The 12,770-nt window shown below is 53.5% G+C and overlaps 1 protein-coding gene across 2 annotated transcripts in view; it reads right to left on the reverse strand.

The window, feature by feature from the left end:
* Positions 1 to 12,472, reverse strand: part of ADCY3 (adenylate cyclase 3) — an 89,805-nt gene extending 77,333 nt beyond the window's left edge. The window contains exons 1-2 of one of the 2 annotated variants that reach the window (XM_060117768.1): positions 11,544 to 12,472; positions 10,227 to 11,067 (exon numbers count right to left, since the gene is read on the reverse strand). In XM_060117768.1, the coding sequence (XP_059973751.1) occupies positions 10,227 to 10,901 (675 nt within the window). In that variant the 5' untranslated portion in view covers positions 10,902 to 11,067; positions 11,544 to 12,472. Of the gene's footprint in view, positions 1 to 10,226; positions 11,074 to 11,543 lie in introns of both variants that reach the window. The other variant, XM_060117767.1, reaches the window with a different exon arrangement.
* Positions 12,473 to 12,770: the final 298 nt, after the last annotated feature.

A 12,770-nucleotide genomic window follows, 5' to 3' on the forward strand; every position in this document is an offset into this window, starting at 1 on the left:
ATTACTGATTTGGTTCCTTAGGAATTTGCAGTAAATTTGTGCCAAATAACAGATAAGAGTATTCCCTTTCCTGGGAGGGTGGGAAGGGCCACCTACCACCAGCAGGTCGGTGACTAAGCCTTGGGCTTATGGGTCAGTCTCTTAAGAATGAGACCCAGGGGGATCAATTCCCCAGGGCCCGGTCCCCTTGGGTGAAAAACTCAACCTTCCAGGGGCAGCCGAGGAGCCCACCTAAAGCCAACTCTGGCCTGGAAAGGTGGCTGCCCAGCCTGACGCTGCCAGCTCTGATTCAGCTGGCCCCAAGTTACCTTTCATGGGGACCAGCCCTAAAATGACACGGAACACAACCCGCAACCACGGAAATCTTGCAAGGGTTCAAATCCAGTCTGCTTACGCAGGGGTTTTGAATGGGGGTAAAGTGTGGGGTGGGATTTCTTCTGAAACGTGTCATTTTCTTTTCTGTTTACAACAAAGAAAGTGCTCTTGAAGAGAGGAACGGGAAAGGGGAAGACAAGGTTTCATTACTAATCAAAGCAAATTTCTTCAGAACCACAAAGAGGAATTTTGCTGGGAGAAACAGCTGAAAATGTGATCAGAGGAAGGAAGGAGCATCAGGTATAAAATCACCAGGAGGGGACAGGAGAGAGGCAATGGGCCTGCTAGTATTACATACAAATAATAATAAGTAAATGAAATATAGATGATAAATACATAAAATTAATAAATTAAGAGTAACCAAATGCCCTACAGAAGAGGAACAGTTGAGTTAATTATGGTACATTTAGCCAACATCATATTATGCAGCCATTAAAAATGATGATTGAGGGCTGGTGGCGCAGTGGTTGAGAATCTGCCTGCCGATGCAGGGGACATGGGTTCGTGCCCCGGTCTGGGAAGATCCCACATGCTGCGGAGCGGCTAGGCCCGTGAGCCGTGGCCACTGAGCCTGCGCGTCCGGAGCCTGTGCTCCGCAACGGGAGAGGCCACAACAGTGAGAGGCCCGTGTACCGCAAAAAAAAAAAAAAAAAAAAAAAGATGATTGCGAATACTAATTTAAAATAGAAAAGTCTGTGCTATAGAGCTAACTAAGAAAAGCAGGAGTAATGTACAGCTTTGTAAGAATTTCTAGAAAGGAAGGACTAGAAAGGAACACAGAAAAATTGGTTATTATAGGATTATGATAAATTTCTCTTGCTTCCGAAGTTTCTGCAACATTAGATGGCATTTTATAATTAAAAACATTCTTTAAAAAATTCTTTAAAATAATCCTTTCACAATGAGAGAAAAAGAGCCAGAAAAGAGATGAGAAAAACAACAATGAATAAACTTGGTCTGATTCATTCACAGATCAAAGATCAGAGATGGTTTGCCAAGATTAAGTGCAATAAAGAAATAAATAACTAGCATTCATATGGTGCTTTGTAGTTTATAAAGTGCCTCTATATACATAGCCACCCTTCCCACACAAGGTGACAAACGAACACTCCCATGCCCTTGTTCACCAGGTACAGTGACACCCCACCTGACACCCTCGCTCCACCTCACCTTGGCTTGTCTTAAGCTTCCCCAACGCAAAAGAACCAAAGGTGTAAACACCGTCAGACAGGGGTTGCCTCCTGCTCTCAAAAGGACCACCCACCCATCACAGGCCACCTGGGACAAACACGCCCCAGGCAGGAAGCAGAGGCTGGGTGGAGTATGGATGTTCCATGCTGGGGACCGCCCCCCACCAGGCTGCTCCCTAGTGTTGGGTCCTAAGCCCTCTTCCTTTTTGATTTTACACACTCTCCTTGGGCAACCCCTCATCCTCCCTATGGTTTTGGGTGCCACTTAAATGCTGATGATTCCCAAATCTAGAACTCAAGACCTCTCTTCTAAGCTCCAGATCTTGAGCACAGGGCCCGGTATACATAAGGTGTTCAATAATTATCCACTGAATAATCTGATAGTTCCACTTGGATATCCCACCGGCACCTCAACCTGAACTCATCCATCCTCTGCTTCCATCTTGGTGGGTGGTCTTCATGGTGTCATGCCTGGACTACTTCAATAGCCTCCTAAACAGTCTCAGCCTTACTCAAGTTCACCAGAAAGATTCTATTAAATGCAAATCAGACCCTATCTGTCCCCTCCTTGAACTCCTTCAATGGAGCTCCATCATAGAGGAATAAAGCCTAAATTCCTTAGCCCTTCTGCTACTTAGCTTCTCTATACTTTGTCTCACTAGTTCCTGCCACCCACTCATGCTCCTGTTACACACAGTATCCTCACCAGTCCAAAGCAAGTTAGAATCTTCTATGACTCTGACCAGAAAGCCCTGTTCCCACTGCTCTACCTAGTAAACTCCTAATCATCCTTCAAAACCCAACTCAACAGTGAGCTCTTAGGAAAACTTCCTGTTTACTTCGGCAGGCTCCCTTTCACTAACAGGACTTACACCACAACCTGGGAGCTCCCTGATGGCAGGGGATGAGTTTTACTCATTCTTTGTATACTCTACCTAGAACAATGCTTGGTAAGTGATGCAGGGAATAAAGTTTCTCTTTAGACTGGAGGAACTAGCAGGAAGGTGAGATGGTGAGAGCTCCAACTCTGCTCAGCCATTCTTCTACATGATCTTACGCAAATCATTTTTGCCGAAGGGCAAGATTAGAACTAGGCCAACAGGATATCAATGACTCATTTTCTGGGCTCCTAAGAACCGTGCTCTTTTTTGCTGCTTTTTCCCTAGACAAGAAAAACTTTATTAACAAGTGGCAAAGGAGTACTGATTAGCACTCTTGAAGAGTTATATAAGTCTTGCTTTAAAAACATCATTCTCGGGCCTCCCTGGTGGCACAGTGGTTAAGAGTCCGCCTGCCGATGCAGGGGATACGGGTTCGTGCCCCGGTCTGGGAGGATCCCATATGCCGCGGAGCGGCTGGGCCCGTGAGCCATGGCCGCTGGGCCTGCGCATCCGGAGCCTGTGCTCCGCAACGGGAGAGGCCACAACAGTGAGAGGCCCGCATACCGCAAAAAGAAAAAAAAAAAAAAAAAAAAAAAACATCATTCTCAAATCACTTAGGTTAACACCAGAACATTTCCCTAGCCTGGATCTAACCCAAAATTTACCAAACTGTCAACCAGAGTTGATGAGGAAGGAAGTAAAGATAAAAGCAAAGCAGGAATCTTTTTTTTTTTTTTTTTTTTTTGTGGTATGCGGGCCTCTCACTGTTGTGGCCTCCCCCGTTGCGGAGCACAGGCTCCGGACGCGCAGGCTCCGGACGCGCAGGCTCAGCGGCCATGGCTCACGGGCCCAGCCGCTCCGCGGCATATGGGATCCTCCCAGACCGGGGCACGAACCCGTATCCCCTGCATCGGCAGGCGGACTCTCAACCACTTGCGCCACCAGGGAGGCCCAGGAATCTTTTTATTCAACAAACATTTATAGAGTGACAGTCAGGACCAAGGCACTGCAAGGGGCTGCAGAGGGCCTGTGCTATTGGTCTTACTCTCCTTGAGGCAAACAACAGCCTGCTAGGAAGACAAATTCGACATGTTTCTGAAGGATGCACACAAGCAAATTCCCACCTCCTGGGAAAGGAATACAAACGTCAGAGCCAGGCTGCCCATCTAGCTGACGTGTGGAGAGAAAGGGCCGGCATGGGTGCTGGGGTCGTGCCTAAAGGCAGGTGTGCCTCCCCGTAACCTAGTGCAGTGCCCTGGACAGAGAGGGTATGCGTGTTGGAAAAGTTAAGAGAAAAATTCTTCTTCTGAAGGTAAGGTAAGGCAAAGCCCATGCAGGTGAACCACGAGCCATCATCTTTTCATGTGCAGTGCAGTTTCTAACTTTCTGAAAAATCTTAGAAATGATGTATTGGCTCTCATAGAGAACCAATACCTTCAAAAAGTTGTACACAGCCATCTCTCAGTATTTGCAGAAGACTGGTTCTAGGGGCCTCCAGGGATAACAATGGCATATATAAAATGGCATAGTACAACGAAGACAGTCGGCCCTCCGTATCTGTAGGTTTCACGTTCACAGATACAGAGGGCTGACTATACAGCCGACTATACAGTGGACCACATTTCTCACTTCTCAGGCATCCTATGGTACCCCACCCAGACTCAGGCTCTCTTCATCTCTTCTCCCCAACATCCACCATGTGCCACCTGGTTTAGTAAATAGCCTCAGAAGACGGCTGCCCTCCATTCCTTCCTTCCCTGGATGTACATATCACCCTCCTGTCAAGAGGTAGAATCAATTTCCCCTTATCTTGCACCTGGGTTACCCCTGTGATGCGCTTTGACCAATAGTGATGGGTCTAGCCTTTAAAACCTCTGATAGCTACCACTGTCTCCCAGACACCACCATGCTGTGAGGAAGCCCAAGCTAACCACTTGGAGGGGTCACTGGAGAAGCTCGACAGCTTCAGACATGTGAGTAGGGCCTTCTTAGAGCTTGCCAACAAAGCTGTCAGCTGAATGCTGGCAATGAATGAAATAGTCCAGGCAGCCACGTGAGTGACCTCGGCCAGTGCCATGTGAAGCAGAGCAGCATCCAGCTGAGCACAGTCAACCCAGAGAATCATGAGATAAACTGTTACTGTTTTAAGCCAATAACAGCTGTTGTTTTAAATTTTGAGATTATATGTTATATAACCATGGATAACTGAAACAGGGTAAATGAAGGAACACATGTGCAGTAATGCCACTGAGAAACGGGCCACCCCACATTAGTGGACTTCCTAGAGAGCCAAAATGTAATCCTTATTTGTCCAAATGTGTTCTTATCCATTTCTGACAAAAACGTTTTTAGAATGCAGTATTAGACCCCACTTTATACGGACTCTAATTTAATATTCTCTTGAAGTGGGCGTCATGATTACAGATATTGGTTACTACAATGTCCTGTAATGTACCAATGCCTCCTAAAGGTGTATGAGGAATGTCGGCTGCAACACTGAACCCCCAGACAGCTCTGCCCCTTGATCAGCGGCAATACTTCTGCCCCAGAAACACCTCCTCAGTCCCCATGTTGCTCCTTCTGATGGTTGTGGGGGGAGAAACTAAAGACCCAATCCTGCTGGAACTGTATCTCAACAGACTCTTACGGAAGACCTTTTATGACTGCAGAAGAGAAGGAACTCTGGAATTCCACTGACCTAGATTCGAACCCTGCTCCTCTATGTGGCTCCAGACAAGCCATTTCACTCATCACACATTTCGGTTTCCCCATCTGTAAAAAGAAAATACTTTCTACCTCTTGCTGGAAAATACTTGACTGAAATACAGCAAGAGTTCAGTAAACTGAGTACCTTGTCCATCCCCATGTTCGCTGGGTTTCCACCTAGGGGTTATCTCTGAGCTCACACGTCTGAGTGTCGGTCAGTACTGTACCCGCAGTAAAGTAGATCATCACGAGTGCATATGTTCATGAGGGGACAGCTGGGGGTTGGCTGAAGGTTTATTCGGGGTTGGAGCAGCCTACTGGGATTCACTGCACATTGATGAAGAAATTGCAGAATAACCTGGAGTCCTAGCAATTCTGCCTCTTGGAGATTTCACCAGACCCTGGCATGGAGACTGGTGCCTGCACCTGGCCCCACTGACGCGGCCCTCTCCAGAAAAACCCAGCTGATGACAAAGTGTTGATTTAAAATAATAAACCTGAGGACTCCGATGTGCATGGCAAAATGTCAGTGAAATCATGTGGGTGAAAGGTGGGACCTAAAATGCATTTGCATGATGATGCCAGACTGGAGACACTCTGGTTACACACAGAAAAGGATCAGAAAAGGCCCCAGAGAAATGTGACCAGGGGAAGCATTGAGGGGGGAACTTTCTGCAAAGTTGTTTACATGTTCAATAATTGACTATTCTTCCCCCACGTGCGGCTGGATTCGATGGCCTCCCGGTCCCCTTCTGTGCATTTCCTTATTATCCCGGTGCCTACATGATACCCGTCTGCACGCTTTTTGTAGGGGATGAGCCACCTGTGGGACAGGAGCAGAGCCCAGGGCCAAAGGACCAAGAACTGGGCTGGCTTTGCCCCCTCCCAGCCTGTGTCCTGCACACACGCCTCAGCTGCTCAGAGCCCCAGGCTGCGGCCTCCCCGCCCAGCTCCCGTTCCTGCTTCCCCCACTCACTTCTCATACACTCCTGGCCATGTTCCCAACAGGAACATTCTGTCACAGGCTTCTCCCTGCCCTTGCAACCAGTTCCCAGGGGAAAACAGAGGGGCGCTTCCTATGATATTTTAGGTCCTCCCACCTCTTGGCACTGTTCTTCAACACCGCTTATAGCAAAGGCATCTGGGGGCAGCCAGAGATGCAGGAAGGAGGCCCAGATGCCAACTTCCAGAGAAAAAGAGGCTTTCAGGGAAGCCCCCTGCCCCTCACACCCACCATCTCACTCACCAGTGACCCCTCCCCAGTTACCCAGCCCCTCTGTCTTCTCCCATCCTCCTGAGTCTCAGTTTCCTCATCTGTAAAATGGAGCCAGTAACACCCAGGAGTAATTGAGACGATGTGTATGAACTTTAGCTCCAGCCTACAGACAGGGCATCTGAAGCATCAGCTTCCTCACACCCTCCCCGCTGAAGCCCCCCGGAGCCGAATGTTCATTCACTGGGCGAATGATTTGCTCTGTGATTTGTAGGTGTGAAAGGAATCACACAACCACTGCTCTATCATGTTCTCATCTGTGAAGAAAGGTCTTAACAGGCTAGTAACTCCATGAGAGAGTTTTGCCCCTACATAGCCTTTCTGCTGTGAAATAAAGCTATAAAGTATTTTTCGGGGGTTCCTCGCTCCTAACTTGCCACAGTCTCATTCCTTTAAGGACCTGTCAGAAGCTAACAGGTGTCTGTGGGCACATGTGAGGGTCTTGGGGGCAGCCACGGGCCACAGGAAGGCTCCCCACCTCGGCTGCATTTTCTCCCCACTCCCATCTCCCCTTTCACCCTCCCCCATCAGCAGCTGCCTGGTCCTGCCCTCCACCCCCTCCGGCTTCATCAGCTCACCCCTTGGGCAGCGCGGGGTGAGTACAAGGCAAGCTGGACCAGGAGCCAGGCAAGGGCAGGGATGTGGGAAAGGCCTGCGGCTGCAGCTTCCTCCTCCCTCCCTCCAACCCCATGCCACCTCTCCTCCACCACAGCCTCCGACGACGTCATCTGACGCCCTTCAGTCCCAGACCCCACAGGCTGCGAGGCCCGTACCTGCTGCTCGGTTAGAGCAACCATTCACTGATAAACGAAGCCCCAGCATCGCCGCATCCCACAGCCCCGGACTCCAGTGGGAACCCTGACCTGCCTGCCTCCCAAGAGAAGAACCCAGGCAGGGCAGGCTGTGTGGCTTGTCTCTGACACCTCAGGCTACCCTGAGGCCCCTGTGTCGTTCTGTCTTTCTCCCACGGAGCCAAATACGGGTTTGAGGGGATGAAGGGTGCAGAGGAAGAGGACCTGGGCATTGGAAAGGTTCCTGCGGCGCTGCGCAGCACTCACAAACCCCCAGAAATCCAGTGTCTGCTTCTAACTGTGAAACTGGGTTCATCCCCCCACCAACCCAGAAGGGGGTCCCTGGCTGGAGCCAACAGGTGATGGGAGAAGAGAGAGAAAAAGGGAGTCTATGGGCAGAAGAAAGCAAAGCAAGGAGGTGCCGGGGGCTGGTGCTACTCTAATTGTCGGGGGAGAGGGGGTCTGGTTGCCGGTTCTCACATCCCTGTCCTCCAGCCCCTGCCCCCTCCTATCCCTGATGGTGTCCCATGCCGGGAGGTAACAGGGCACCAGGGGAGCCGCAGGCAGGTGAGCGAGCTTCATTCCATGGCCGGTCGGTGTCTAGGTGCTCTCTCCATGACAATACGGGACCACAGGGGGCTCAGAGTTCCACCGTATTCTGAGAGACCAAATGCAGGGACACTGTGACTTAAGACTTTGGTGGGTGGGCCTGGGAACCCAGGCACCTTTTAAAAAGTCACATGATGGGACTTCCCTGGTGGTCCAGTGGGTAGGACTCCACGCTCCCAATGCAGGGGGCCCAAGTTCGATCCCTGGTGGGGGAACTAGATCTCACATGCATGCCACAACTAAAGATCCTGCATGCCGCAACTGAAGATCCTGCATGCTGCAACTAAGACCTGGTGCAGCCTAAATAAATAAATATTTTTTTAAATTATTAAAATATATATATATATATATATATATATATATATATATATATAAAGTCACATTAGTCCCAAACAAGTGACTCAGAAGTTTCTGGAACACAGCCCACTGAAAGCTGGGGTCTCCTGCATTCTATCTCAGGCTCCCAAATGGACCTTGGGAGTCACCTTTCCCTCCCCATCTAGTCCCAAAGCTGCATCCAAGGCACTGCCTCCATGTCAAGGCCATGCTCTCCTGGGAGGCTAATACTGCTATTCTTGATTTACTTATTTTTCTATCTTTTTTTTCTGTTTTCTAATCTTTTGGAGTTTTTGTTTCTTAGCAGCGCCCAAAGGACACCAGCAAACAAGGGTTTAGCCTCTTGGGCTCCAGTGGGGAGAATTTCTGATTTGCTCCCTTCATGGGTAGCAAAGCATACGGGAAACTCATGTGGTCCAGGGGCCCTTGCAGAGAGGAAAGGGCTAGAAGTGACTGTTCAGTAAAAGGAAAGGGTTCCGAGTTTGATCCCAGGCCCCAGAGGCTGCCATGACCACCGATCTGCCCCCAAGCTGTGCTTGTCACCGATTCCCGATAGGAATGCCTCTCGCCATTCTTGCCCAGACAGCTTCCAGCAGGGCCCTCAGCTGGCAGCAGCACAACCTGAAGTTCAACAACCCGGAAGTCACGAGGGGAATGGCAGACTGTCACCCTTTACGCACAGGGCATTGGGAGAAAAAGGGACCTCTCGGTGTGCCTGCACCAATCCGTGTGCACCAGCCCAGGGCTGGGCCCCTGCAGCATCAAGACACAAAGCTTCTGTGAGAGAGGACACTGTGTGAGCCACAGTGGGAAAACAGGAAGAATATTTGTCCAAGAACTAGGAAAAAGTTAAAACAGAAGAAAAACCTGTGTTTTAATCTAACTAAGGGGAGGCAATGGGACGGCCCCACAGGTTCCTTGCATCAACCACCAATGGCACTGCTGCGCCCCTGGACACTCAGCCCCCAATCCCAGGAGACTAATGGCTTTGGCCAAGATGGCGGTAGCAGTGTGACGTAGTAGCAAGAGCACTGAAATGGGAATCTAGAAATGGACGTTCCAGCCGCTGACTGCCACAACTAGCTGTGTGGCCTTAGAGAGGTCACTCTCCATCTCTGGGCTCATATATAAAATAAGCAGGTAGTGGGTAGGACGCACAACTGTGGAATTCATTGACTCTAAGGCCTGTGGAGCCCCCGCCCCCAGATAGGTTACCAGATAATAAGTGCAGAAGGCCAGGAATCACACCTCCCGATCTCTGTAGCCCCTCAGAACCCACTCAGGGTCTTGGCACCCAGTGGGAGCACAAGACTATCTATTAGTTAAGCTGAGGCCAAAATTTCACCCCTTCCACAGGAAGGCATCCTCCGGAACCAGCAGACACCCCCTCACTGTGGCCGGCGACCCTGGCCCTGTTTGCATCCCCATGACATGCCTTCTGTGGGGAGACCACCACTCCCTACATCATCTGACTGCTCAGGCACCCTGAGCTCCTAGCAGAAGTGGGATTTACGACAATCACACAGTCCTTCACATCTCCTTATTTGAGGTTACCCACAATCTCTGACCTTGATAACAACCACTTCAGGCAGGCCAACTCTGTCCCCATTTGACAGAGGGGCACTGAGCCCACACACTGAGTCTCTTACCAAAACCAGTCAATGACAAGCTAGAGACCAGAAGCCAAGGGTGCCCTCTTTCCCCACAAGAGGTCTGCCCAGCAGAGCTCAACGACAAAGACAAGGCTGCCTTGCTCAAGACCAGGCCCAGGCGGGCCTTCCTGCCACCCACGCGGGATGGGCACAGGTGACAGAGTGGCCAATGTCCAGAAATCCTCCAACCCCTAAGGCCAACCACAGACAAGCTCTATTGCAAAGCCAGGGGTTGAGGGAGAGCTGGTCCTTCCTGCACAGGCAGATGAGAACCCCAGACCACGACCCCTCCCCCCAGACATTCTGACTCAAGGGCAAAGAAAACAATGCCACCCCCACCTCCAAAACGGGTACCACCTCAGCTGAGAGCTGCTGGGAAGAGAAGCCACTGGAAGCCAAAAGGTGGGACTCACCTCCCTCAGCAACTGCATCCCCTTCAGCCCGTCCCGCTGCTGCTGGGCCACGGTGACCCCCAAGACGAGCGTGTGCACGATGCAGGAGACCACAGAGATGATGACGATGGCGCTGAGGCTGAGCGGCAGCGTGATGAAGAAGGAGAAGACAAAGAAGGCCTGCCAGCCCACCGTGTCGCTGGCTGCATGGGCGCGGGAGAAGTTCAGGCCCAGGTAGGAGAAGACCTGGGCTGTTATCAGCAGCCACAGCAGGTAGGGCACCACTTTCCGGGTGACCCGGTTGGGCAGCAGCCCCTTTTTGCAGAGCACAAAGAGGACGATGTCCAACACCAGCCCGACCCCGGCCACGGCAAGGGGAGCCAGCTTGTCCCTGGAGAAGACCACCGCGCACATGACCACCACGTAGCAGTCGAAGAGGGCCGCAAAGACCACCAGCACCAGCAGCGTCTCGTGGCGCTGCCTCTTGAAGTAGGTCTGGTACAGGTTCTCCAAGGACTCCGGCACGAAGGTCAGCCGCATGAAGCGAGGCAGGCACAGGCAGGATCCCGAGCTCCGGACAGAGATCTCATGGGTCCGGCCCACCCCGCGGTCAGGGTCAGAGGGCAGGCTGACGGAGTACTCGGCTGAGTACTCGGCCGAGTACTCAGGATCGGAGAAGCCCTGGGTCCTCGGCATCCTGGCTGGTGTCTGCTTTTACTGGCTCTGGAGAAGCGGACGGGGAACAGAGGAAGGACTCTGGGGCCACCTACCAGGGCTCTCGGGGACCTGGGGCAGGCTGACGGCCGGCCCCCTCGGGCAGGAACACAGAGCTGGCTTCCCCGGCACAGGCAGCACTGACCATCTGGAACTTAAAAGGACATCACTGAGCAGAAGCCCCTCTTCCTTCCCACCTGTGCTTTCTCCACGACCCACCCCAGCCGTCCTCAAAGAATCCTTGCTCCAAGAGGCTCCAGAACCAGGGCCGTTCTCCCGCTACCCCCATGCTCACGCCGCCACCCGACCACACACACTTAGTCCTGTCCGCCCAAACACTCCGTCTCCTGTCTCTGCCTATGGACGGGCCTGGCCACCTCTCAATCCGTCGCACCCTTGGGCATCTCATCTCTCTCAGTCCCTGACTTCCTCACGTAAATCTCCTCCAGGCCCAAGCCTTAGAAGATCTAGATAAAACATGCTAGAAAAAAACCAGAGCCATCCTGGGGGTTCCCGAATCTTCCTCTGTTTACTTCCTTTCCCACCCAGCCCCTTGGCCACTCGGGCTCCCCACCTCGGGGCACCGTTTGCCCTCCGGAAGGCTGGCCCTGCCCCTCCGTTTACCTGTGCGGGAACTCCGGAGCGGCGTGGTCCGGGCCGGTCCCCTCGCGGGCTGCGAGGCCGAGTCACGCGTGCAGCGGGAGGGGGCAGGAGGGCTCAACGCGCCCGGGGGCTGCTCCCCGCGGAGCCGCGCCGACCCGCCAGAGCCACGGTCCCCGGCCGGGGCGCGACTCTCCCGCCGTCAGGCCGGGAATCCGGCCGGGAGAGGCGCAGGGCTGCCCCTCAGCATCCACAGGCGCCCGGCCGCAGGAGGAAGGAGGAGGAGGCGGCGACGGAGGCTGGAAAATTCGGGGGCGCCCGCCCCTAGGGCTGCGGCTCGCGGGGCCGGCGTGCGCGGCCGGCCCCCTCCCTCTGGCCCCGCAGTGGTCGCGACGGCGCGGCTAGGGGCGCACCCGGGGCCCTCCGCGGCGCGAGCGAGGGCCGAAGCCGGGGAAGCCCGCCAGCATCCTCTGGCCCGCCCGCGCGCCGAGCGGAGCCAGCCGAGTCAGGGCGCTGCGCGTTGCACAGTGAGTCCCCGCGCGGCGCTGGCGGCTCCGGGGCCACGAGCGCTCCAGGCCCCGGGAGGCGGGCGGCGCCCCTCCCTCCCCGCAGTCACCGCCCTCTCGGCGAGTGCGTCCGGAGTAGGGGGGTGCGAGGGTGAAGCTCCCGGCTCCAGGCCTGGCCCGGCGGGGGCAAGGAGGAGAAGCGTGAGGAGGAGCGCGGGGGCGAGTTGCAGGGCCCCCGGCGGCGAGCTGGCGGCTACGGCTGCGTGGAAGCTGGGGGTGGGCGGTGGCAGGAAGGATGGACTAATCAGCGCCTTCCCCCCGCAGGCCCGTCTCAGAAGATAAAAGCCCGGGACGGGCCCTCCCGCAGGTGAGGCGCGCTAGGGGCATCCCGGGCGCCCCCTCCTCTGCCGCAGCTTCCTTCCGGGCTCGGAGAGGCGGGGGCTGAGGTTTGGGGACGGCTCCCCGCGCCGGTGCGCCGGGCCTGTGTCCCCGCCCACCCTGGCAGCTTTCCGCAGAAGGGCCCGCAGCTGAGCCCGTTTCTTGAAGGAAGCGGGTAGGAGTGGCCCAGGAGGCACGTGGAATTGGGAGAACCTGCTTCAAAAAGATCTCTTGTGCACATTCCACCTGTTTGAGGCGTTTTTGAATTTACAAACTCTGTTAAAAACTCAAATGCTCCTTTGAATGGTTAAGCCGTTCAGTCTCTTACACGTTAGTATAAATTACTTTCCTTGGATTTGACAGAATA

This window comes from Mesoplodon densirostris, chromosome 14 (assembly GCF_025265405.1).
Source record: "Mesoplodon densirostris isolate mMesDen1 chromosome 14, mMesDen1 primary haplotype, whole genome shotgun sequence".
NCBI lineage: Eukaryota > Metazoa > Chordata > Mammalia > Artiodactyla > Ziphiidae > Mesoplodon > Mesoplodon densirostris.